The sequence below is a fragment of the Neolamprologus brichardi genome, chromosome 13 (assembly GCF_056152115.1).
Source record: "Neolamprologus brichardi isolate AB-2024 chromosome 13, ASM5615211v1, whole genome shotgun sequence".
NCBI lineage: Eukaryota > Metazoa > Chordata > Actinopteri > Cichliformes > Cichlidae > Neolamprologus > Neolamprologus brichardi.
Window position 1 is genome coordinate 33067733 of NC_142116.1, and position 24287 is coordinate 33092019.

Genomic DNA, 24287 nt, shown 5'->3' on the forward strand with positions numbered 1-24287 from the left:
GTGGTTGCTGGAGTACTGTTCTATGCTGTGGTGTGCTGGGGGAGCAGCACAGCAAAGAAGAAGGACTCATCCAGGCTGGAAAAACTGATCAGGAAGGCTGGCTCTGTGGTCGGCATGAAGCTGGACACTCTGGTGACAGTGGCAGAGAAAAGGACACTAAAGAAACTGCTGGACATTATGGACAATGCTGGGCATCCTCTGCACACGGCCATAAACAACCAGAGGAGTCTGTTCAGTGACAGGTTGCTTCTCCCAAAGACAAGAACCAACAGACTTAAAAACTCCTTTGTCCCACACGCCATCAAACTGTTTAACTCCTCTCTGGAGGGGAGAGGGAGGGGAGACAGGAGGACAAAGGAGGGGGGAACAACTAAGCTGTAGTGTCTCTCCACTTCACTGTGCAATTACCTTTTGTGCAATACTTTTTGTTAATAATCAACGGTGCAATAGACTCCATACTTGAATGTGCAATTCACTTGTATTTTTATTTTTATTTTTATTCCTATTTATTCTATTTTTCCCCCTTTGTATATTTTATCTATATATGTCTTTGTATTTATATATGTGTGTGTATATATATATATATATATATATAATATTCTTAACTCTGTAACTTCCGTCGGTGCTGTGCTTTTTGGAAAACAAATTTCCCAGAGGAACCCACCCGAGGGATTAATAAAGTTTTATCTATCTCTATCTATATGTTTGTGGTTTTCTTTTGCTCCTCCCTCTCCCCCTCTCGCTCCCCCTCTCGCCGCGGCGATGCTCATTGCGGGCTCCTCCTGCTGGCCCACACACCTGCTCTCATCACCGCACCGGCCGCCGATCCCAGCTGATTGCTGCACTACTTAAGATGGCGGGTCTACGTTAGTCTGCGCTGGATCGTTGAGCTATCAGCGTCAGTCAACTTGTGTATCTGCAAACCTGAATCTTTAAAGCTTTTGTGATTATCCCGCTAACCTGACCTCTTGTGTGTAGATTGTTTCTGGAACCGGAGAGGAGTGGTTGTACAAAGAGTGTGGAGCACCTTTTCCTCTAACCCTGTTTCCCCACGGACCCCTTTCCCCTGCACATTGTATATAGCCACTTGGTGATTGTGCTCACTGTAAATAAACGCACCGTCTTTCGCATAACAGAAAAACCTGGCCTGCGCCTGAGTCCCTTTCAAAATCCTTATCATTAAGGTTCACACTCTCTTGCTACCTCCCAGAGTCAGAGACGAGACAAAAGATTCTTCCTGTGGAGTTGTCTGCTTCCCCCAACTTCCTTACTACACCCCCACCATTTGTCTTACAGTATGACTGTGAGACATGTTAAAATCCAGTGGCACCAAGGTATCATACAATAGAATAATTTGATTAATACATAAGTAAAATAAATTCCTTTACACTGTCTACTGTTGAATTGTTATATACAGTGCGGCAGCTGACCTTTGACCTGCGAGCTTCAGACTCATTGCTTGTGTGAAGTAACTAACCCTCCAGACCAAGATCCCTCTCATTAACCCTTTAAGACCTACCATAGAACCAAGTCTGTCAGAGCTTATATTATATGTTTACATGTTGTGGAGCCATTTTTGGGAGCATTTCAAGTTGATATACATCAATACAACCATTATAGCCTAAATTTTAATAATATGTATGCATTAAGTGCATAGTAATTACATAAATTGCAAAAAAGTGCAATAAACTACAAAAAAATTGAAAATCTTTTTTGTTTTTTTAACATATATTTCTATCCATCCATCCATCCATTTGCTTCCGCTTATCCTTTTCAGGGTCGCGGGGGGCACTGGAGCCTATCCCAGCTGTCATAGGGCGAGAGGCAGGGTACACCCTGGACAGGTCGCCAGTCTGTCGCAGGGCTAACACACAGGGACAGACAACCATGCGCACTCACATTCATTCGCACATTCACACCTAGTGACAATTTGGATTATCCAATGAACCTATCCCCACAAGCTGCATGTCTTTGGACGGTGGGAGGAAGCCGGAGTACCCGGAGGGAACCCACACAAACACGGGGAGAACATACAAACTCCACACAGAAAGACCCTGGCCTGATGGTGGAATTGAACTCAGGACCTTCTTGCTGTGCGGCAACAGTGCTAACCACCATGCCACCGTGCTGCCACATGTATTTCTAGTTAGAGAAATTTAAGAGGCTTATCCCTCAAAACTATAAATACAAAAAAGTTGCACAAAATAGTTTCCCACCACAGGAAATTTATTTTAAGTGTCTTCCTAGTTTTATTTTTCAGATACACCAATTTTCACATACTGCAGGAAAAACAAAAATAAATATTATAATGCAAATTTGCAAAAAAGCAGCATGTGCATCAAAATAAACTATTTCCAGCAGTGCAATATGAGTCCTAAGCATCCCAGAAACCACACAGAAAGTCATAAAGTCAAAGATAACTTTTAAAAACACCAGTATAAGCTCATGAGGCCCTGATGGTAAAAAAAAAACTACATTTCCACGAAAATGGCGTCACTTCCAGTTTCGGCCAGGTCATGGTGGACATGCGATAGTTCATGCTGACGTCTATTCCAACGTAGGAAGTGTTACAAACAGCTGATCGGATCGGCAAAGCTTCTGGAATATTATGTTTTTCTTGCTGCAAGTGGTTTTTATGCAGTTTTTGCAAAGCTATATGTGGAAGGAAACTGTGACCGAGGACAAGCTGATGGCATAAGATGTAAGTACAACTCCTCCGGTTTCATATGCAAAAAAAATTATTGCTCTAGCTCACGTGGTTGCAGAGCTACCGGGATTTAAAAATAGTTACGCAAAACAGAGCGTGCCCGCTCCGACCGGCTTTAAAGGGTTAAAGGGAATATTACGGTCAAGGTAAGTATACAAAGGTAGGTTATTTTAGAGACAGCCTCTTTGGTCACTTCCCATCATATGGGACCCTTTATTTAGTGACTTACGTTTGTTTTAGTATTGTAACAGTACATTTATACAGTGGGGCAAAAAAGTATTTAGTCAGCCACCGATTGTGCAAGTTCCCCCACTTAAAATGATGACAGAGGTCAGTAATTTGCACCAGAGGTACACTTCAACTGTGAGAGACAGAATGTGAAAAAAAAATCCATGAATTCACATGGTAGGATTTGTAAAGAATTTATTCGTAAATCAGGGTGGAAAATAAGTATTTGGTCACCTCAAACAAGGAAAATCCCTGGCTCTCACAGACCTGTAACGTCTTCTGTAAGAAGCTTTTCTGTCCCCCACTCGTTCCCTGTATGAGTGGCACCTGTTTGACCTCATCATCTGTATAAAAGACACCTGTCCACAGCCTCAACCAGTCAGACTCCAAACTCCGCCATGGCCAAGACCAAAGAGCTTTCGAAGGACACCAGGAAAAGAATTGTAGACCTGCACCAGACTGGGAAGAGTGAATCTACAATAGGCAAGCAGCTTGGTGTGAAAAAATCAACTGTGGGAGCAATCATCAGAAAATGGAAGACATACAAGACCACTGATAATCTCCCTCGATCTGGGGCTCCACGCAAGATCTCATCCCGTGGGGTCAAAATGATCATGAGAACGGTGAGCAAAGATCCCAGAACCACACGGGGGGACCTGGTGAATGACCTGCAGAGAGCTGGGACCAAAGTAACAAAGGTCACCATCAGTAACACACTACAACGGCAGGGAATCAAATCCCGCAGTGCCAGACGTGTTCCGCTGCTGAAGCCAGTGCATGTCCAGGCCCGTCTGAAGTTTGCCAGAGAGCACATGGATGATACAGCAGAGGATTGGGAGAATGTCATGTGGTCAGATGAAACCAAAGTAGAACTTTTTGGTATAAACTCAACTCGTCGTGTTTGGAGGAAGAAGAATACTGAGTTGCATCCCAAGAACACCATACCTACTGTGAAGCATGGGGGTGGAAACATCATGCTATGGGGCTGTTTTTCTGCCAAGGGGACAGGACGACTGATCCGTGTTAAGGACAGAATGAATGGGGCCAAGTATCGTGAGATTTTGAGCCAAAACCTCCTTCCATCAGTGAGAACTTTGAAGATGAAACGAGGCTGGGTCTTCCAACATGACAATGATCCAAAACACACCGCCCGGGCAACAAAGGAGTGGCTCCGTAAGAAGCATTTGAAAGTCCTGGAGTGGCCTAGCCAGTCTCCAGACCTCAACCCCATAGAAAATCTGTGGCGGGAGTTGAAAGTCCGTGTTGCTCGGCGACAGCCCCAAAACATCACTGCTCTTGAGAAGATCTGCATGGAGGAATGGCCAAAATACCAGCTGCTGTGTGTGCAAACCTGGTAAAGACCTATAGTAAACGTTTGACCTCTGTTATTGCCAACAAAGGTTATGTTACAAAGTATTGAGTTGTATTTTTGTTATTGACCAAATACTTATTTTCCACCCTGATTTACGAATAAATTCTTTACAAATCCTACCATGTGAATTCATGGATTTTTTTTTCACATTCTGTCTCTCACAGTTGAAGTGTACCTCTGGTGCAAATTACTGACCTCTGTCATCATTTTAAGTGGGGGAACTTGCACAATCGGTGGCTGACTAAATACTTTTTTGCCCCACTGTATAACATTTACATTTATCTTATCTGTCTTTTTCGTTGTTGCTGGAGGATGGCCGTGTAGCCCCCAGGAGACCCTGAGACAGCAACCTAGGTCCATCCCCCTTGCATAAATGCCTATATTTAGTCTTTTATTTCTGGCATTTTAAGTGTTATACATATTAAATTGTCCATCTATTGTACTCCTATCCTCGTTATTATTCTAGAAGATTTTTTAGTTGTTTATTTCCTATTTTTCAAATTTTAATTTTGTTTTTATGTGTAACTTTTGATTTTCAAGTTATGTCTTGTTTCTTTTTCTTTTTTTTTTTAATTTTTACAGTCATGTATTATCTATTCATTTTCAATCTTTTATTATTTATTGTCATTATTATGTTTTCTTTATTTTTATTGTATTATCCTTTTATTGTCTCATTAGTTTAACGTTATTGTTTGTTTTAATTTAATTTGTAAGGACACATCATCAGTAGTGGACCTTGGAATCATTGGGTGTTTCGGCCATTATCACTAGACACCCTCTTCCAAGGAAGGCCCTCCCAAGGTTGATCACGCCTTGGAGTGTGTCTCTGACTTAATAAAATTACAGTAATTAATTTATGTCTATCTGGGTTTTAATATTTAAAGTTTCAAAGGGCCAATCAGGCCCTGGTGGGTTCAGTCCAAATCCAACGAGTATCTGTGACTTTGTAAAATCCTAACGTTATTCATTCTATCTTAATTTTAATAAAACCATCTAAGATCAAGTATTCCCGTTGTACCGTTAATTGTCATGCACATTTAATGAAGTATTTTATTGTTGAGCCGTATTTTAAATTTTAAAGAGAAAATAAGGCTCTGTTTGGGTTCATCGAAATCTAATGTATATTCGTGACTTTGCAAATTCCACCTATTAACTTATAATTATCCAAGCTTCTGCAAATTTAAAGTATTATTACTGTTATATAGTTGTTTCTACTTCATTTGTTCTCTATATTTGTTATGTTGCATTCTCACTTACCCGTACTTTATTCTTCAAATGAGGCTTCCTCTTTGACCTGTGTCTGCCACCTGCTCCATATGGTCCATGTGCTCCGCCTGGTAGTGATGTGCGGATCGATCCTGAAATATCGATTCCTACGATCAGTTATGTTCTAGAATTGATTCTCACATTAAAGTATTGATATTTTAGTAATTTAGGGTAAATGTGTAGTTTATCATTAACAGGAACACAGTGGAAAGAAACTATAACATTTGGATTGTCTACATTCAAAGGAACTACTTCCTCTTCCGCCTTTCATAGTCATGTGTGAAATACGGCTGTATAATTGTCTCGCAGCCCCTTGGCGTGCGCACTCACAACAATGGCTGAGCGTAATTGTGTGGACGTACTTTACCTTCACAAACAGCTGAGACGTGGTTTGCGATACATCTGGCAAAAAAGTGAGGTGTTGTGGCCGTACTTGCCAACCTTGAGACCTCAGAATTAGGGACACAATCAAAAGGGCTGTTGGGAGGTGATATATACATTTTGCAGGGTTTATTTATCGGGTAAAATACGTTAAATGTCGCCGTTATTATTGGAAACAGCGGGGGTGTCCAAATTCAGAGGCTGCTTCCACCTGGACCCGGCCTTCGCGGTCTAAAGAAAGACGGGTAGTACGTCACGAGCTCCCTCGGGTGAGTGAAACTCTGCCATCTGCTCCTTGCTGTCTAAAATATAACCGGGCACTGACGTAAACTCTCGACCGTCTCACACTTTGTTTAATCAGTTGTCTGTTTGACGTTTATTCAGCTGTGTGAAAACCCCGGAGGAACCCACCCGGGGGATTAATAAAGTTAAATTTAATCTAATAACTTTAATCTCAGCCAAACCGATTTACTCACAAACAAATAAAACACTGAAAAAGCCCAACAATAACATTTTTAAGGTATCAAAGTGACTTATACATCATGTTTAACCCGAGTAGTGAAAGACCGCGGGGGTTTGAAGACGATGTGTCGGCTCAGATATTTGAAGTTTACTCAGCTACATTCTCACCTGAAAATATGAGAGAAAGAAGAGTAATATTAACACTAAGTAGCTGCAGTAGTAGTAGCCATTGTTGTAAACTGGAACTGGCTGGGCCGCGCTATGAATTCTGGGATATGGTTTTTCAATTTTGTTGCAGAAATTCGGGAGAATGGTGGCTCCGGGAGATTTTCGGGAGGGTCACTGAAATTCGGGATTCTCCCGTAAAAATCGGGAGGGTAGGCATGTATGGCTGTGGCAACATCACTAACCTTGTCAAACACCTCAGAGTAAATCATATCACAGAATATGACGAGCGTATGTTGAGACAAACTGAAGAGGAGGAGAGGGACAGGTGCTGCTGGGGCGAGACAGACGTCTCTCACAGAGTCCTTTAGTGCTGCAGGCAGGCAACGTGTTCAAATAGCACAACTTTAGATTTTTTATTTCTATATGATGAACTCTGCATTATTAAATAATAAGAACAAGTAATCTGATGTGTGGCTGTTTTTGATACTGATGCTGGCAAGATGGCGCCGGTGTGTGTGGCTGCTCGTCTGTCACTGCCAAGTTTGTTCCTGTTTATATTATTTCTAATTTGTGTCATCCATGAAACAAAGTCTCTGCTGAGGTATGATCGCCAGACACTATTGGACCTCAAACCTGTGGTCCAAAATATTGTGTCCTTTGGAGCTGGTGGGCAGCAACCCCTGCCCCCATTTGCATCGGAAACCCCGGGTTACCTGTACCGGGTTCCCACGCTACCTTCCCGGCGAAAGCGTCATCATCGCCGGGGTAAACGAAGCGGTCGCCTGGTGAAGCTAAAGGTTTACCTAAAGAATTATTCTGCTGTTTTCCGACCAGTGCATGGATTCTTGCCAAGGCTTTTTGCGTCTCGGCGTTTTCTGGATCCTGTTGATGCCTGTTTGGTGCCTGTGGTCGGCTTTGATGATGATGCTCCTCGGCCTCGCTGCCCATGCCCTCCCAGGCTAAACCTCCGCTGTCAACATTATCGGAACCTGAGATCGCTGCGGCGGGTTTCTGGACCTCCTGAACCCCAAGCGCCAACTCCAGCTCCCGCTAGGATTGGCCTGGTGAACGCCAGATCACTTTTAAACAAAACTTTTATTCTTCAGGACTTCTTCAGTTCCCGTGATCTGGATTTTCTGTGTGTGACTGAGACGTGGCTGAGTGTTGGTGAGTCCAGTGCTCTATCTGAACTTTTACCTGCGGATTGTTGCTATTTTAACTCGCCACGGACGTCAGGCAGAGGTGGAGGCACAGTGACTGTTTACAAAAAGGATTTTAAATGTAAGCAGTGTTTTCTACAGTCTTCGTTCGAGGTGAGTCGTACAAACCCGGTTTTCTGCGCTGTCATCTATCGCCCCCCGAAATACAATAAGAACTTCATAAACGACTTTTCTGATTTTTTAGCTGGGATTATGCCCAACTATGAGAGTGTTCTTAAATGGTAAATGGTAAATGGACTGGTTCTTATATAGCGCTTTTCTACTCTGTCCGGGCACTCAAAGCGCTTTATACAGCTAATTCATTCACCCAACCACACCCATTCACACAAGCACTTCTAAGCATCTAACATTCATACACATTCACACTCCGATGGATGCATCGGAGAGCAACATGGGGTTAGTATCTTGCCCAAGGATATTTGACATGCAGACTGGAGCAGCCTGGGATTGAACCACCAACCTTCTGGTTAGTGGCTGATCCGCTCTGCCACCTGAGCTACAGCCACCCACTCTTATTGTTGGAGATTTTAATATACATGTATGTTGTCCTGATAAGCCACTGGTAAAGGACTTTTTAAGCCTTATTGACTCTTTTAGCCTGGTACAGTCCGTGCCTGGCCCTACACATGAGCACGGACACACACTGGACCTTGTTCTGTCATATGGTCTGCCTGTCACTAACTTGGAGATTTGTGACTGTGCACTCTCAGATCATATGCCTGTGTTATTCAACGTTGGTTTGACACATACCGCAGTTAAATCTGGCGCTGCTACTCGGTGCTGTCGGGTTATTAACCCCGCCACTGCCGCGCAGTTTTCTGCTGCTTTTAATCAGCTCGGCGGCCCTTCTGACTTTGTTTCCTCTGATACAGAAGAGCTAAATTCCTGGTTTTATTCTTGCTGTCAAACAATCATGGACTCTGTGGCTCCTTTAAAAACCAGGCAGCCTAAGGCTAAACCTGAGCCTTGGTTTAATGAGAGCAGTCGTGCTGTTAAGAGGGACTGTCGTCGAGCAGAACGGAGGTGGAAAAAGGATAAACTGCAGGTATCATTTCAAATTCTCAAAGACTGCTGGCATTGCTACCAGAACACTGTTAAAGAGGCAAAAAGGGAATATTTTGCAAATATTATTTCTTCCAACTGTCATAACCCACGTGTGTTATTTAGGGCCATTGACACTGTTCTTAATACTCCATTGAATGTCTGTTTGGAAGTTTCTCCTGAGATTTGCAATGATTTTCTGAACTTTTTTATTGAAAAGGTTGTCACCACCAGGGCTCTGATCACAGCTCCTGACTCTGACCCCTCTTTCTCTGTCCCTTGCGCTGCTGTTTTCACTCAGTTTGAGCTTGTGACGCTCTCCACTTTAGAGGATGTGGTTCGCCATATTAAGCCCACAGGTTCCCCACGGGATCCTGTCCCTCCACAATTCTTTAAAGAAATTTTTCCTAGTATACGACAGTATGTCCTTGAAATTATTAACAGCAGTCTGTCTTCTGGTGTGGTTCCTGCAAATTTCAAACATGCAGTAGTGCAGCCACTGCTTAAGAAACCTGGCCTTGATCACACAGTTTTAGTGAACTATAGGCCTATTTCCAAGCTGCCTTTAGTCTCCAAGGTTTTAGAGAAAATTGTTTTTAGTCAACTGAAAGATTTTATAGATGATAATGGCATCTTTGAGGTTTTTCAATCAGGTTTTAAAACCCTTCACAGCACAGAATCTGCATTATTAAGGGTTTTTAATGACATCCTTCTGGCATGTGATTCTGGTAACCATGTTGTTATGGTCTTGCTTGACCTAACTGCTGCCTTTGACACCGTAGACCACAATATTCTAATTTCTCGATTACATGATGTAGTGGGTATTGGTGGCACTGCACTCAATTGGTTTAGGTCTTATTTGTCAGATAGAACTTTGCCTCTGGGTTACATCCTTAGAAGGCATGGGATCGCATTTCATTGTTATGCCGATGACTGCCAAATTTATTTGGCACTAAAACACAAGGATGGCATCTCCATAAAACCTCTCTTGACATGTCTAGATGAAATTAAAGCTTGGTTGGCTCTAAACTTTTTAAATTTTAATGAAAAGAAAACAGAAGTGTTGGTGTTTGGACCCAGTGGTCCCTGTGAGTCCTCCTCTGTTGTTTTAGGATCCCTGGAAGTCTATTTTAAACCTGTTGTTACTGACCTTGGTTTTAAGTTGGACATCCATCCATCCATCCATTCGCTTCCGCTTATCCTTTTCAGGGTCGCGGGGGGCGCTGGAGCCTATCCCAGCTGTCATAGGGCGAGAGGCGGGGTACACCCTGGACAGGTCGCCAGTCTGTCGCAGGGCTAACACACAGGGACAGACAACCATTCGCACTCACATTCACTCGCACATTCATACCTAGTGGCAATTTAGATTTTCCAATTAACCTATCCCCACAAGCTGCATGTCTAAGCATGTTTAAGTTGGACAGTGATTTTAAATTGGACAACCAAATCAGAGCAGTGGTGAAGTCCAGTTTTTATCATTTAAGGCGACTGGCAAGAGTAAAATCTTTTCTTTCGAGGCAGCATCTTGAAACAGTGATCCATGCTTTTATTTCTTCCCGCCTGGACGACTGTAACTCACTTTATGTGGGGGTCAGTCAGTCATTGCTCTCACGTCTGCAGCTGGTTCAAAATGCGGCTGCACGACTCCTAACAGGAACTCGAAAAAGAGAGCATATAACCCCCGTGCTAGCCTCTCTGCACTGGCTGTCTTTTAGAGTTAATTTTAAACTTCTTATGTTTGTTTTTAAATGCCTCCTCAGCAAGGTTATTATCGTTAACGAAAACTAACGAAATAACAAAAACTAGAAGTGAAAAAACATTTTCGTTAACGGAAATAAAAATAAAAACAAAAAAAGGAAAACTAACTAAAACTGGAATGAGTGTTCACAAAACTAACTAAAATTAACTGAATTTATAGCAAAAATGTGTTTAGTTTTCATTGATGTGTGCGTGTCATACAAGAGTCAAGGGTGAAAATGAAGTTTAGTTTCCAGATTTTTTTCTTGCTGTGTCTCATTATGCCAGCAGGTGGCAGCACGTTAGTCGAGTCGTCTGTGTCGCTGCTCCGTCCACGCGCAGAATCATGTCAGGAAAAGTCGGAAGAAAGCGCCAGAGTCCAATTTGGAATTACTTTGAATATGACTGTGTTTTGGATAAAGCAAGTGTCTTGTAGTGGAAACAGACAAATTATGAGGGACATTTCTAAAGGGAAAAAAATCCCACAAACCTTAAAGTGCACTTGAAAAGCTCACACAAGAAGGCTAACCTAGCTTAGCTTGAGAAGGTAAGGGAGCACACTCAACCCTCATCCCCAGAAACAGAAGCTAACCCCAGGCAAGGCAGCGTGATGCATCCCGAGACAACAGGACGGGGATATCTACACAACTGTGTGAGTCAATTACCTTCAAAAAGTTTATCAATTCACTTGAACCAAAATTACGAACACCCGGTGCTGCAAGAGTTAATAGTCTCATTGGGGCCAAGATATACATTTTATAGTTGCCTGGTATCAATGGTTGTTCATCTGCCTTTATTTATTTATTTAAAGAACCCATAGGTGGGAATGTGAGTTGTCTGTCTCTGCGTGTTAGCCCTGCGACAGATAGGCGACCTGTCCAGGGTGCAGTATGGTAGCTGGAATAGCAACATACCCAAGGATGAGCAGAATGACTGATATGATGAAACTGGGATTTTGTTACACTTAATTATTGCAAACACAACTAAAACTATAACTGAAACTAATCAAAACTGAACTGAAACTAAGGATTTTCAAAAAAATAAAAACTAAACTAAACTAGCAAACAATTGGTAAAAACTAATTAAAACTGATATAAAATTGAAAATCTGAAGTCAAAACTAAATAAAAATAAAAACTAATGAAAATTGCAAAACTATTAAAACCCTGCTCCACAGTCTTGCCCCGCCTTACCTCTCTGAGCTTCTTCATCCCCACATACCCTGTCGGTCTCTCAGGTCAGCTGACCAGCTGACCAGGTACCGAGATCCAGGAGGAAGCTCAGAGGGGGCGGGGCCTTCTCTATTGTGGCTCCAAAATTATGGAATAATTTGCCCATGCACGTTAGAGAGGCCCCTTCACTGTCCACTTTTAAATCACATCTTAAAACCCACTTTTATTCCTTGGCTTTTAACCTCAGCGAGACTTAGTTTCTCTTTTAATTGAAGTAGTTATTTAATGATTTCACTCTTCTTTTATTTGGTTTTTACTTATATCTTATGTAATTTTATTTTACAGTTCCAATGTACAGCCCTTTGTGTCAGCTGTGGTTGTTTTAAAGTGCTTTATAAATAACGTTGATTGACTGATTGATTGATGTCCTGTAATCAGTATGATGCTATAATTTGAGATACAATAAATAAAATACGTTTTTGTACAAAGTATCGGTATCGGATCAGTATCGTCGATCCCACCCTGAATATTACTTGGTATCGGATTGGAAAGGAAATCAGTGGTATGACACATCACTACCGCCTGGTCTGACTACCTAGTTCCCATCATGCTCCTTGCCGGTATCTTGGGCAACCACTTTTGTGTCTGTGAACCGCCATTTTGAAATCTGCCATCTTGTATCCACGGTAACTATTTTGTTAAAAGTCGCCATCTTGGATCATTAGCTTTAGCCTTAGCTCAGTGTTAGCTTCTATATTAGCATCAATGGAATTTAATATAAAGTTGAATAGCCATATATACACATTGTCCTACGGAAGAGGATTAGGGACACTGGAAAAAAAAAAAAAAAGAATTCTGACTTTAATCTCAGAATTCTGACTTTAATCTCAAAATTCTGAGATTAAAGTCAGAATTCTGACTTTAATCTCAGAATTTTGAGGTGGGCACCTGCAGGCTTCCAGCTTCAGTGACAGCGATTTGTCCAGTTTGGCAGGTGGAGAACTAATTCACTAAATATGGTGGATATAAGTGATTTTTTGCGTGGCCGAGGGGTCCCCGAAGATGCTATTTTATTAATGGAAGAGCAGAAGGTGAGTAACAAAAAGAGAGATAGTTTGGTGTCTACTATTTTTACAGGAAAACAGTTACGGTACAGTTACGGTAAGCGGTTAGCATGCTTGTTAGCTTATAATGTTATATAGGAATGAACGTGTTTCACGATGTTACAGTATACTAGGTGAATTGACGTTTTAACTGTTGTTGATCGCAGGATCATCCCAGATGGGTTCGTTGCATTTTATTTTATTGTTCTACTATTTCAGAGTTTTTCAAGGCAGTTAAGTGGAGCTGTGTTACAGATGCTAGCCGCCTGCCAATATCACTGATATATTTGATGTGTATAAGTAAGTTACACTTAGTACAGCGGAGGAGAGAAACTGTAATGAATGTTTATGCGGATATTTCACTCAGAAAAATGGGTGGCGTTCATACACAGCCCCGGTTGTTGTTCTGACGGTGGCCGACTGACGATCCCCTCACAACATGTTAGCTAACACAAACTAATGTAGTGCATGTAACTGTGTGTATACATTAGTGGTACAGTGTCGGAAGAAATGAGCAAACTGTTAACTGTTTATAACGTCAGAATGACATCATCGTTCTCCTGCACTGTGTAATGTATGTCAGCTCAAGAAGGAAATCATATCTTATACTCTGAGCTGCCCAGTGCACTTAACGCCTACGTGTAGAAATGGTAGGCTACACTACAGTTCACTACCGGTAAAAAATAAACTTAATACAGTATTTGATTTTTTTATAGAACAATAAAATAAAAAGTGCTGGCTGAGGAGCGCTGCCGCGTTAAACTTTGACCTCGGAGTGACGTGACGTTTGTTCGCACAACCAATAGAAGTGCAGAAAGTCGCAAATCAGGCATATTGTTCGCATAAACACCAAAATAAATAAATAAATAACGAAATAATCCCGATATTGTGCCAAAGACTGATTTACAATGTTACTTTGTGTTCTATGTAATACCTTTGCTTAAATGACTAAATGGACTGTGTATTTATGACTCTGCGTTATAGTCCTGCATACATAAGTAACATTCATATGTACAGATATATGTACACAAGCGTGTACACAAAAGTCTACTGCTGATCGAGCTGCTCAGTGGTCGTACAGTCTCATGCAGAGAGCGTGCAGGTGTTGTCCGTTGCCATTCCACCACTCCAGCAGACCACAACATAAAAGACAGCAGACGCCACCACAGTGTCGTAGAACATCCTTGGAAGACGTACTACCTACATCATAACCAATCAAGTCCTGCTTTTTTTTTTAAATACAGGAGAGGATTTATTATTTACTGAAAGGCTATGCCTTAGTTTGCTTCTTTCATTATTGTGTTTCGCCCGGCATAAAATAGATCTGGTATGTTTACATTCATGTAATTTTTTTTTTTACATTTATGTTCATTAACATGCACTGTCCTAAATAAATAAATAAATTCTAAAAGATAGCTTTTCTGATAACTACAGTCAGTACTCTCCTACTGGCATTAGCGGTGACCTAAGAGGCTTAACCGTAATATTGCTTTGCAGTGTAAATGTTGCAGAAAATGACTGTCTTTTCTTTCTTCTTGTGTGCAGATTGACTGTGACGTCATAGCACTGATGGATGACGCAACTTTGGCAAACTACATTCCCTGTATATATATATATATATATATATATATATATATACATGTATATATATATATATATATATATATATATATATACACACACACACACACACACACAAATATATTATCAAATATATTATCAAATATAACCTTTAAGGACAGATACTGTTACATCATCCAGCTTCTCCATTGCTCAGTCACCTGCAAGACAAATGTTTACAATTAGTGTTATGTTAAAAAAATTTGAAAAGTTGAATCTTAATTGAGTCCCATGAGAATCAAATTGATTCACCTCAAAGAATCGTTTTGATTGTTCAACATTTTTACCCTTTTTAAAGCTATAATAGAAAAGAAATGTCCAGACAGCCAGGCTGATGTCTGAGAGGGTTATACAATATTGCCCGGTGAACTTTTACTCACCCAGATTTGTGTCATTGAATTTCATCAATAAGATTATGCTGACTAGGGCTGCCACACACGATTATTTTTGCGATTAGTCGACTAATCAGATCATGCATCCATTGGACATACAACGTACAGCTTATTGCACCAGCAGCATCTGCTCTTATATAATGATCATTAGCTTACAGCTTTAAGTGTTTAAGGTATGTGACTAAAAATAAAGACAAGATGATAGTTTATTACATTTTAATGAAATTTGCAGATTGCTCATTGCTATCTAAAATATAACAGGACACCGGAGTATATTCTCGAGCATCTCACACTTCTGATAATCAGTTGTTTGCTTGACGTTTATTCAGCTGTGTAAAAACTATAAATTTAATCTCACCAAACCAATTTACTCAGGAACAAATAAAATACTGAAAAAAGACAACCAATAACATTTTTAAGTTATCTAAGTGACTTATATATCATGTTTAACCTGAGTAGTGAAAGACCGCGGTGGGTTTGAAAACGATTTGCCCGGAGTCCAGTGTTCTCATGGCTCTAGTGAGCGTTAAACCCCGGCTAGCTATCGAGCTAGTGGGTAACAGACGTCTCCGAAAATGTCGGAGCGCTTTTGAAAATATGTGGTGTCTTGATAAACTGTCCAGATATTTGAGGTTTACACAGCTACATTCTCGCCTGAAAATATGTTAAACGTTTATTTTGTGACCCAGAAAGAATAATAGTAATATTAAAACTAACTAGCTGCCGCCATTGTTGGAAACTGAGCTGGGCTGCGCTATGAATTCTGGGACGCAGCTTCTTCTTCTTCAGGGTTTAACGGCAGCTGGCATCCTTGTACATGCAGTGCTGCCATCTTCTGTTTCAATTTTGAATCGATACACAGTGCTACTTTTTTTTTTTACCAACCAGCCTGATTCCTGAATAAAACTGTTTTGAGCCCACTTTAATAAATCCAATTAATATCAAAATATTAATTTAAACCCACACCTTGTGAAGGAATTCAAGCAGCTAGTAAATCAGTCAAAGACAATTAGAAAACCCTGAATGTGGTTAATTAGCTCTCTTGCTAATTGAAAGAAATTCTCAGTGTGCCTACCTTACCACTAAGTTAATACAAATGGCTAACATTGCCTCTTATAAATAGCATAGCTAGGAATTCTCGCAACATTACAGTAGATACTTCACTAAATGTTCTCTGAACCACATGCGAGGGCTGCTAAGCTAATGCTAGCATCCGTTAGCATGCTACATTACTCCTTCCTGCGCTCAAATTAAATTTATTATTCTGTCCGCTTGATTATAAAACAGTGATTAGACTACACACTACTTACATTTGAAAAATTAAAATTGCTTACCTCTCTTTCTTGACGAAGTTTTCTCTTACAGTTTTTCTTTCAACGCTCAAGTGCAGAAGATTCCTGTGACTCCAAATTCAAACGGAGTTAGGTAACAACTAACATGGAACATGAAGGGGGTGGACGTCTCAATTTTTGCTTCGATATACAATTTAGTGGTTTGTATGTTCATAAAACACAGTCAGTATGATAGGTAAATTTCTTCTTCATTGATTTAAAATAAACTCTCATAGGTGTTATTTCATTTTACCTTGTGACCATTTTTTGTTTTTACAGCTACAGTTTTTAATACCCCCCTCCCCCCATAAACTTGGTATTTCCCAAACTACGGCAACAGCTCCACACGGCAACATATTTTCTGCTTGACTTTAGTCTAATACAATGGCCTGTTGGAGGTGTGTGATTTGCTTCGTCTTTGTGGCGTTAACATTGAAGTCTCTCTTAAGTCACATTAATACTGCACACAGTCGCAGCCCAGATTTCCGTGTCATTTGTGGAGTCGATGGATGCGCCGAGGATTACCGTGTTTTCAACTCGTTTTACCACCATCTCAGATGCACACATCCACAATACTTCGCCACTGGGAACCCCCCTACAGGATGGCTGACAGCTTCATCCCATGCAAATGTATTAGGAGGCGAAAATTTTGGTAAAGCCATTTTTGCCGACTATACTGCTGAACCCAGACAAACTGTTAGCAATGGCAATGGCACTGAAGTAGAGCCACCACCACTAGTCCCAGTCACATCGGAGGTGTTGGAGGAGGAGCGACAGGAAAGTCAGAACGTGATGGAGCAAGATGCAGCTGAGCTTCAAACACCTCGTCAGAATCAGGTACTTTATGTGTTTCTGTGTATACGCACATTTTTAAATGTATGTGTGTTGTTTAACCTTAACCAAGCACAGATACCCCAATTCAGCTTTAGTAAAACCGCAGTAAAGCCTAACTAGAGAAAATGTACTTAGTTCAAGTGAAGGTTATAGGTTTAAAGTTATGTGTTTTCTAAGATAAACTACTTGATTAGAATATTTTAATAGGTATGAAGGCCAGTGCTGAATTTCAAATGCATGAATCTGCTGAAATTCAGGCTTGCACAACAATGTAGGCTTAGTTACCATACTTCAACATAATAAATAAACTCATTATTTACCAGTGTTGTGTACCTGCTTTGTTGTTAGACGCTCCATGAACCAATCAGCTTTCAAATTTTTCTTTCAGTTAACTTCAGAGTAGATTCCATAAAGATTGGTTAAATTTCATTAAATAACTCTTAAATTGTTCATAACATTTGCAGCTTCATTAGCTATCCATTGTAGTAGGAATCTTTTAATAGCAAAAATGTTCAACAGTTTGGAATGTTTCTTTGTTTTGTTTTGCATCTGGTGGAATTTGAAACACATTCTGAGTGAGTCATTTTTCTTACACAATTGTTTTTCTTTTTGTCCTGTAGGGTAAAAGAGAAACTGTTGATCTTGCCAGATGTGCAGCTGCATTTGCTATTGGTGTGCGGGAGCAATGCCATCTATCACAGGTAGTGCTTCATCTGATATTATGGGGGTGTCATTGTTAACTTGTTAATAAGTCTGGTTCACTGTAAGGCTGCAACTAATGATTTTTTTTCATAATCTGTCCACTATCTTTGCAATTAATTGATTGTTTTTTATCACTGGTTTTATTCAGCTATTACTTTCACCTTAAGTTATTAAGAACAAATGTACATTACGAAGAAGTTAAGCACAATAGTTGTGCAGTTCACTGCAATGTATGAAACTGTGCACACTCAGTTTAAAATAGGCTTAACAGTGTAAAATATGTTCACTTTTAGGCATAAAAGACAAATGAAGTAGAATTACATAAAAATAAATAAATGAGGTAATCATTTGTTCCCTTTTTCTGTTGTAACCTTTCATGCTCCTCCATCTTGCTCACTGCAATGTGTTTGTGCCTCGTGAGTCATGCAAAACAATGCCAATTATTGGCTGATTTCTTCTTCTACTGCTCCCCTGGTAAATTACAACATTCAGTGGCTCATTAATTTGAGCTAAAGAAATAGAGTTGCATTTTGCTTCTTATATATTTACTGTTTACGTTTTCATGTCTCTGATGTGTTTTTTTTTTCCCCATCAGAGGAGTGTCAACAACATTGTCCTTGGTGTCCAACAGTATCAAACAGCTCTTCTAACGTCCTTGAGGGGAAAAATAAAGACCATCCTTGAAAGGCAACCTGACAGCAATGGACCTTTACAACAAGAAGTTCTTTCAACACTGGACAACTTTCAGGATCCCTTTCCCATATGTGCAGCTTCAAACCTACAGGACCGTGTAACACAGATGCATTTCAACCCTGTCACACCTGAGGAGATCATCATTTCCAAGTATGCCTGTAGAGTTAAAAAGGGAGAATTGAGAATTCTTGCAATCAAAAACAAGTCTTTCTACTACGTTCCTTTGATTGAAAGTTTGAAACAGCTATTATCCAATTCAAGACTATTTGACATGCTCAGTGCTGGACCTCAGAGTTGCCCCAACGCCAGTTTTTTGTATGACATTAATGATGGAATTATTTTCAAAACCCACCCAGTGTTTTCAAAGAAGAACTCTGCTTTACAACTGATACTCTATTCTGATGAGATAGAAATGTGTAACCCCCTAGGGTCACATGCGAGTGTAAATAAACTACTAATGTTTTATTACACCTTAGGCAACATAGACCCTAAGTTTAGATCAAAGTTGGCTTCCATCAGACTTCTCGCAATCGCAAAGTCTAGGGACATAGATGAGTATGGGGTAGATATAATACTACGGAGAATCAATGAGGACTTGAAGTTACTGTACGATGGTGTTATGATTAACACTGTCAATGGGGAATTTTATTTAAATGGAGCAGTTGTTGCTGTGTGTGGAGACACTCTTGCCCAGCATGAGTTTGCAGGATTTAAGGAAGGAGTTGGTTTTGCGTATAGCAAATGTCGTCATTGTGAGTGTACTTTTGATGAAATGCAAGAAAATTTCAATGAACATAGTTTCACCAGACGGACATTGGACGGACACATTAGGCAGTGCATTGAAATAGAAAGGGCAACTACTGAATTTTTGAAATCCTCGCTCATTTTTGGCATAAATAGACAAAGCAAATTAGTTGATTTCCCAGGTTTTAATCTCATAGAGCAGATGCCACAGGATATTATGCATGTAATTCTTGAAGGAGTGGCACCAATGGAAATTAAGTGTGTGTTGAAATACCTTGTTTTATCTGGAAATTTGGAATTGGACTTGTTTAATTCTGCCATGCAGAACTTTCATTTTTCATCAGTGGACATACGTGACAAGCCTTCACCAATTAGTATTGCTACTTTAGCTTCAAGTGACAACAGACTCAAACAATCCTCTGGACAAATGCTTATATTGATCAAGATTTTGCCATTCTTATTGTACAGTGTTGTAGAGAAAAATCCCTTTATCCAGTTTATTTTGGATTTAATTAAAATTGTTAAAATACTTTTTGCCCCAGTTGTGTCTTTACAAACTGTTTCCAAACTAAAAAAAATGATAGAAGATCATCTTAAACAATTCAGGCAACTATTCCCAGAAAAAAATGTAATCCCAAAGCAACATTACATGCTACATCTTCCCTCTCAAATTATTGCCCTGGGACCTGTAATACGTCATATGTGCATGAGATTCGAGTCTAAACACAGTTTTTTTAAACAATGGTCATCCAAATTAAACTTTAAGAATGTGTGCAAGTCTCTTGTAAACCACAATCAGCTGCTGGAGTGTTGTCAAAGTGAAGCAGGAACTGAGCATCCGATATTTGTAAATGAGAAAGAACTAGGTCCTGTATCAGAGGTTGCTAATATGGAGCATTTGCAGTCAAAGGTTGTAGATTTTTTGGGGATTGAAGATGCTATACATCATGCCGTTAGAGTAAAGTGGCTTATTTTACATGGAAACAAATACATCTGTGACAGGTCTCTTATACTCATTTCAGCAAATGGTTTAAACCCTATCTTTGGACTTGTAAAAAACATTTTTATTGTTAATAGTGTACTTTATTGTTTTGAATACCAGGTGTATGAGACCTTGGGTTTCAACAAAGACTTTCTTGCCTATGAAATTGCAATTCCCAACCTTGCCCAAGCAACTGAACTGACTGATGTTGAAAACCTACTTGATTTTACGTCATATTACCCAGTCAATTTCAGAAACAGTGTCTATGTTATGACAAAATATAACCTTGAAGATGTCCTTGCTTTAAAAACCTGAAATAAATACCTTCCAATGAGTGACCTTCTTATTTCAAGGAAAAACGTGAATTTTTCTTATTTTGAGATAATTTTTTGTTTTACACTCTATCTAAAAGCTATTTTTCCTTGAAATAAATGTAAAATGGTTCATTTTTAGATATACAGACTAAAAAAGAAAAAAAGCTAATCTATACTTGAAACAAGTCTAATCATCTAACACATGAAACCGGAAACTAGCTTGTAATGTTTAAAACAAGATGGACAAGATAATCGGGCTAAATTTAAGACAATAAATCTTGTCAAGCTACAAGGAATTTGCAGTGTTGTGCTGACTCATTAAAATCTATAGTAGAAGCGTTAGCTAGCTATCGATCCAGCAAATATACCAGGTCATATCTGCTCGCTGCACAACTTCAAAATAAACTGTAATCAGGTCGATGTCATGCTATTTCTGTATATATTATAGCTCTTGTCATTTTCTTAAAAGTGACAAATGTAGACGAAATTGGTGTAAATAAGCACATAATTATTTTTAACCAATAAAAAAGATTATGACATGTTTTGCAACAGATGTCTGTGCTTGTTTCTTAGTTATGTCCATGCTCCATCTCGCATTCGTCATGCGTCTTAGGTCTGCGTCTCGGTGCTTCATTTTTTTATTGTGACAGTCTAGCATCCCATGTTTAGTGCGCTTCTTCCTGTCTTGTCAACTTTTTTCCTTGTCCCAGCTATGTACCCTTTGTGTTTCGTTTTCCCTCGTCACCCTCGTGTGTTTTTAGGTCTGCTGTCATTCATTCATTGTCAGGTTGTCTGTTATGTTCACACCATGTCTCCATGTTTCCACGCATCCATGCCAGCTTTTCATGTTTAAGTTTGTCACATTTATTTTCCTAGTTCCTCAGTTTATGTTTAGTGTCGTGTCGAGTTGTTTTCCCTAGCCCTTAGTTGTTTATTCTTTATCAGCCAAAAAGACTGCTGGCTTTTTGTTAAGAATGTTTGCCTATATGTGTGTGCACTTGGGTCCACTACTTTGCACTCTACACGGTCTGCGGACCTTGACAAGTAGTGTCTTAAGCTACCTAGACTAGTATTATTGGGGCCTACTATTTTTAACCAATTATTAAACTTGCCTGTCTCCAGATTTAATGTAAACAATTAAAGTACACAATACCATTTTGTCTGTATTTTGTCATATCAAACGTTTGTTTTTGATCACAGCAAACAAAAATTTTCAGTAACTGAAACTTTCATAGGAATTTAAATAATACATTAAATTACTTATTATTATTTAATTAATTATTAATTAAAGAACTGTACACAGTGCATTTGAAATACAATAACATATCTTTTGGTTTTTTTCCAGCTGAAGTGTGCAGAATATTTGCCTCAAATGGTAACAGGGTCCCTGGCAACCCTTCCATTGCTGCACGACGTCGATCTACATACACAAGATCTTATTTCTGTTTGTCCAAGATTGATCAGACTACAGCACCGACAAGAGAAGAAAAAGAATTTCTTAGTGCTGCTGGCATTGGGGAGCAAAGAATTACCGTTTTGGTAATTTGTTATATAATAGTTGTTGGTTGATGAGCCACTGTTATATCCCCTCAAAAATAATTGTAATTCCCTCCAAATTGTTTTACAGGTGATGAAGCCAGTGCAGAGGAATTTCGAAGTCATATTCTGGTTGCCTACCCAAAACTAAATGGCTGTGGAGGGTTTGAGCTTTTAAAAGTTTCTGGGTTAACAAGGAGCAAAAAGCTCCCTCTGATACCTTGCCCAAGGACAGGGTATACCATAAAGTCTGTCATGATACATATCAAACACTCCCTCATCTACATCCGTCCGATGCAAAAGAACATCGACACAACTCCTGTAAGTCATAACTTACACTAAGTTATTCTGTGGAGATACTGTTATACAGATAATGTTCTTTGTGTTCTGTGTGTATAACAAAGACAAGCAATAACTCACAAAAACTTCTAACAATAGGTTGAACATCAGACTGGCGGTTCTGGTCCCAAGGAAACATGTCTGACGTGTTCAGAAGAATTCTTTTCAGTGAACTGAAGGATCATGTCAAACACTGCAAGTATGCACTATGCCTTATCTGCATTATACATATTTTTGTAGACTGACTGTCCTGTTTTAATGTTGTCCTCTGTAATTTAATTTATTTTTTTACTTCAGTAGCTTTTTGGAAATATTTTGTAAAATGTAAATGCGATGTACAATCTGCTTTCTAAAGGTCTCCAACTGAGATCGACAGCATTACCTGACATTTGCCATCCAGTGAGCCAGAGTTTCCAGTCCAGACTAGTCCAGATAGAGATAACTCCTCCTCTGAAATAGGAATCATTGACCTAACAGATGACCAAGTTCTGGTAAACACATATTTTATTATACGTTATATGTAATTTTACTTACCTGTTTGTGTGTGTGTATGTGTAAAAGAGATTGCTGATGAGTAAAATCTCATCATAGTATACTTGATTGTGTTTAAAACTCTGAAAGACATCACATTGATGTTTAACGTGCGCAGAAAAAAATCTTTTTCTTTGTCTTCTTTCTCCTCAGGAGTCTTTGGATGAATGGAGAACCATACGTTCCCAGCAGGATCAAGAGTACCAAGACTGCTTGCTTGCAGACCAAGAAAAGGTACACACACACACAAACACTTTCTAGTTTGCAGCTGAACACTTTGCCAACAGCAACAAACAAATGACAGGACCCAGGTCCAATTTTATTCTGGTAGGCGTGATTGTGGATGCCGCTCAGGTGTCTCTGCGTTCCCTGCAGCTACACCGCAGACCACGCCACACTAACACTCAACTGTTCGTTTATTAGATGGAGAATGTGCACCGGTGACCTTGGAGAATGTCCTGGAATTTGTTTCTGGATCCCCTTCAATACCCCCAAATGGCTTTCTTATGCAGCCCACAATAGAGATTCTTCCAGAGGATTCTGGCAACATTTTTCCTGAGGCAAATACATGTAACATTGTTTTGAAATCTACAGTGCACAAAGACTACGAATCATTTAAAGCACAAATGTGCAATGCTTTGAGCACCAACATTTGGCATGGCATAGATGGACACCATTTACATTTTGAATACTTTACAGTGCAGATTGTCAGTTATTGCTTCTAACCATTTTATGTTTCATATAGCACTATTATGAAAGCAATGATTGTAAGATTTAAAGTAATAGTTCAACACTGAAACTAAATACTTTAGTGTTGTTGAAGGTTTGAAGTTTTATAGACGGGTATCAACAGAAAGTAGAGGTGAAAAGCAAGACCTACATAACCGGCCTTTTTGTAGTCAGGACAGTGGTTGTCCAGTTAGTATTGACGTGACCTTTTCTGTTTTAGTTTGTGAAAGTCCTAACATAACTTGGTGTATTTAAACTGTCATTGCATCCCATGCTGTTTGTGCTTAAATGCACCGTGTCTTTGTATGGTAGTTATTTACCATGTAAAATATTTAACACTTTCAAAATGTTTTCTTAAATCCAACAAGCTTGGTTGTTGTTAAAGGTGTATTCCCTCATTGGAAACATCCAATTGCTGTTTTTGAATTGCTAAATTCATCTGATGTTATGGAAACAATTTGAAAATGTCTGTTATGCATCTTCACATATTTCTCAAAAGGTTGTACACCGCATCACAGTGTTCTCAAAGAAATGTCAGTGTTGCTATTTGTATAGTTATTTATTGTTCAAAACTATTTTAAATCAAAGGAAATAAAACATTTTTGGGATAATTACAGCTGTCTTTACCGTCTTCATCTGGAGTCAGAGCAAAGCTTCCAGAGAAAATGGCATCATGATTTATTT

The 24287-nt window shown here is 39.6% G+C and overlaps 2 protein-coding genes across 2 annotated transcripts in view; both read left to right on the plus strand.

Moving 5' to 3' along the window:
• LOC118455873 (NACHT, LRR and PYD domains-containing protein 3-like) overlaps positions 1–24287 on the plus strand; it is a 240091-nt gene that overhangs the window by 91268 nt on the left and 124536 nt on the right. The gene's annotated exons all lie outside the window — the stretch shown is intronic.
• LOC148100099 (uncharacterized) lies at positions 16584–23297 on the plus strand. Its single transcript, XM_087850487.1, has 6 exons — positions 16584–17036; positions 17654–17734; positions 18331–19180; positions 22096–22325; positions 23028–23108; positions 23229–23297. The coding sequence occupies exons 1-6, from the start codon at positions 16584–16586 to the stop codon at positions 23295–23297; spliced, it is 1764 nt and encodes a 587-aa protein (XP_087706613.1).

Bases quoted from the DNA above. Each gene is read 5' to 3' on its own strand.
- LOC148100099 (XM_087850487.1), top strand. From the start codon at position 16,584: ATGGCCTGTTGGAGGTGTGTGATTTGCTTCGTCTTTGTGGCGTTAACA. The intron at 17,735-18,330 runs GTAGTGCTTCAT...TTTCCCCATCAG, and splicing joins AGCAATGCCATCTATCACAG to AGGAGTGTCAACAACATTGT. The intron at 19,181-22,095 runs GTGAGTGTACTT...ATTGTTTTACAG, and splicing joins GTATAGCAAATGTCGTCATT to GTGATGAAGCCAGTGCAGAG.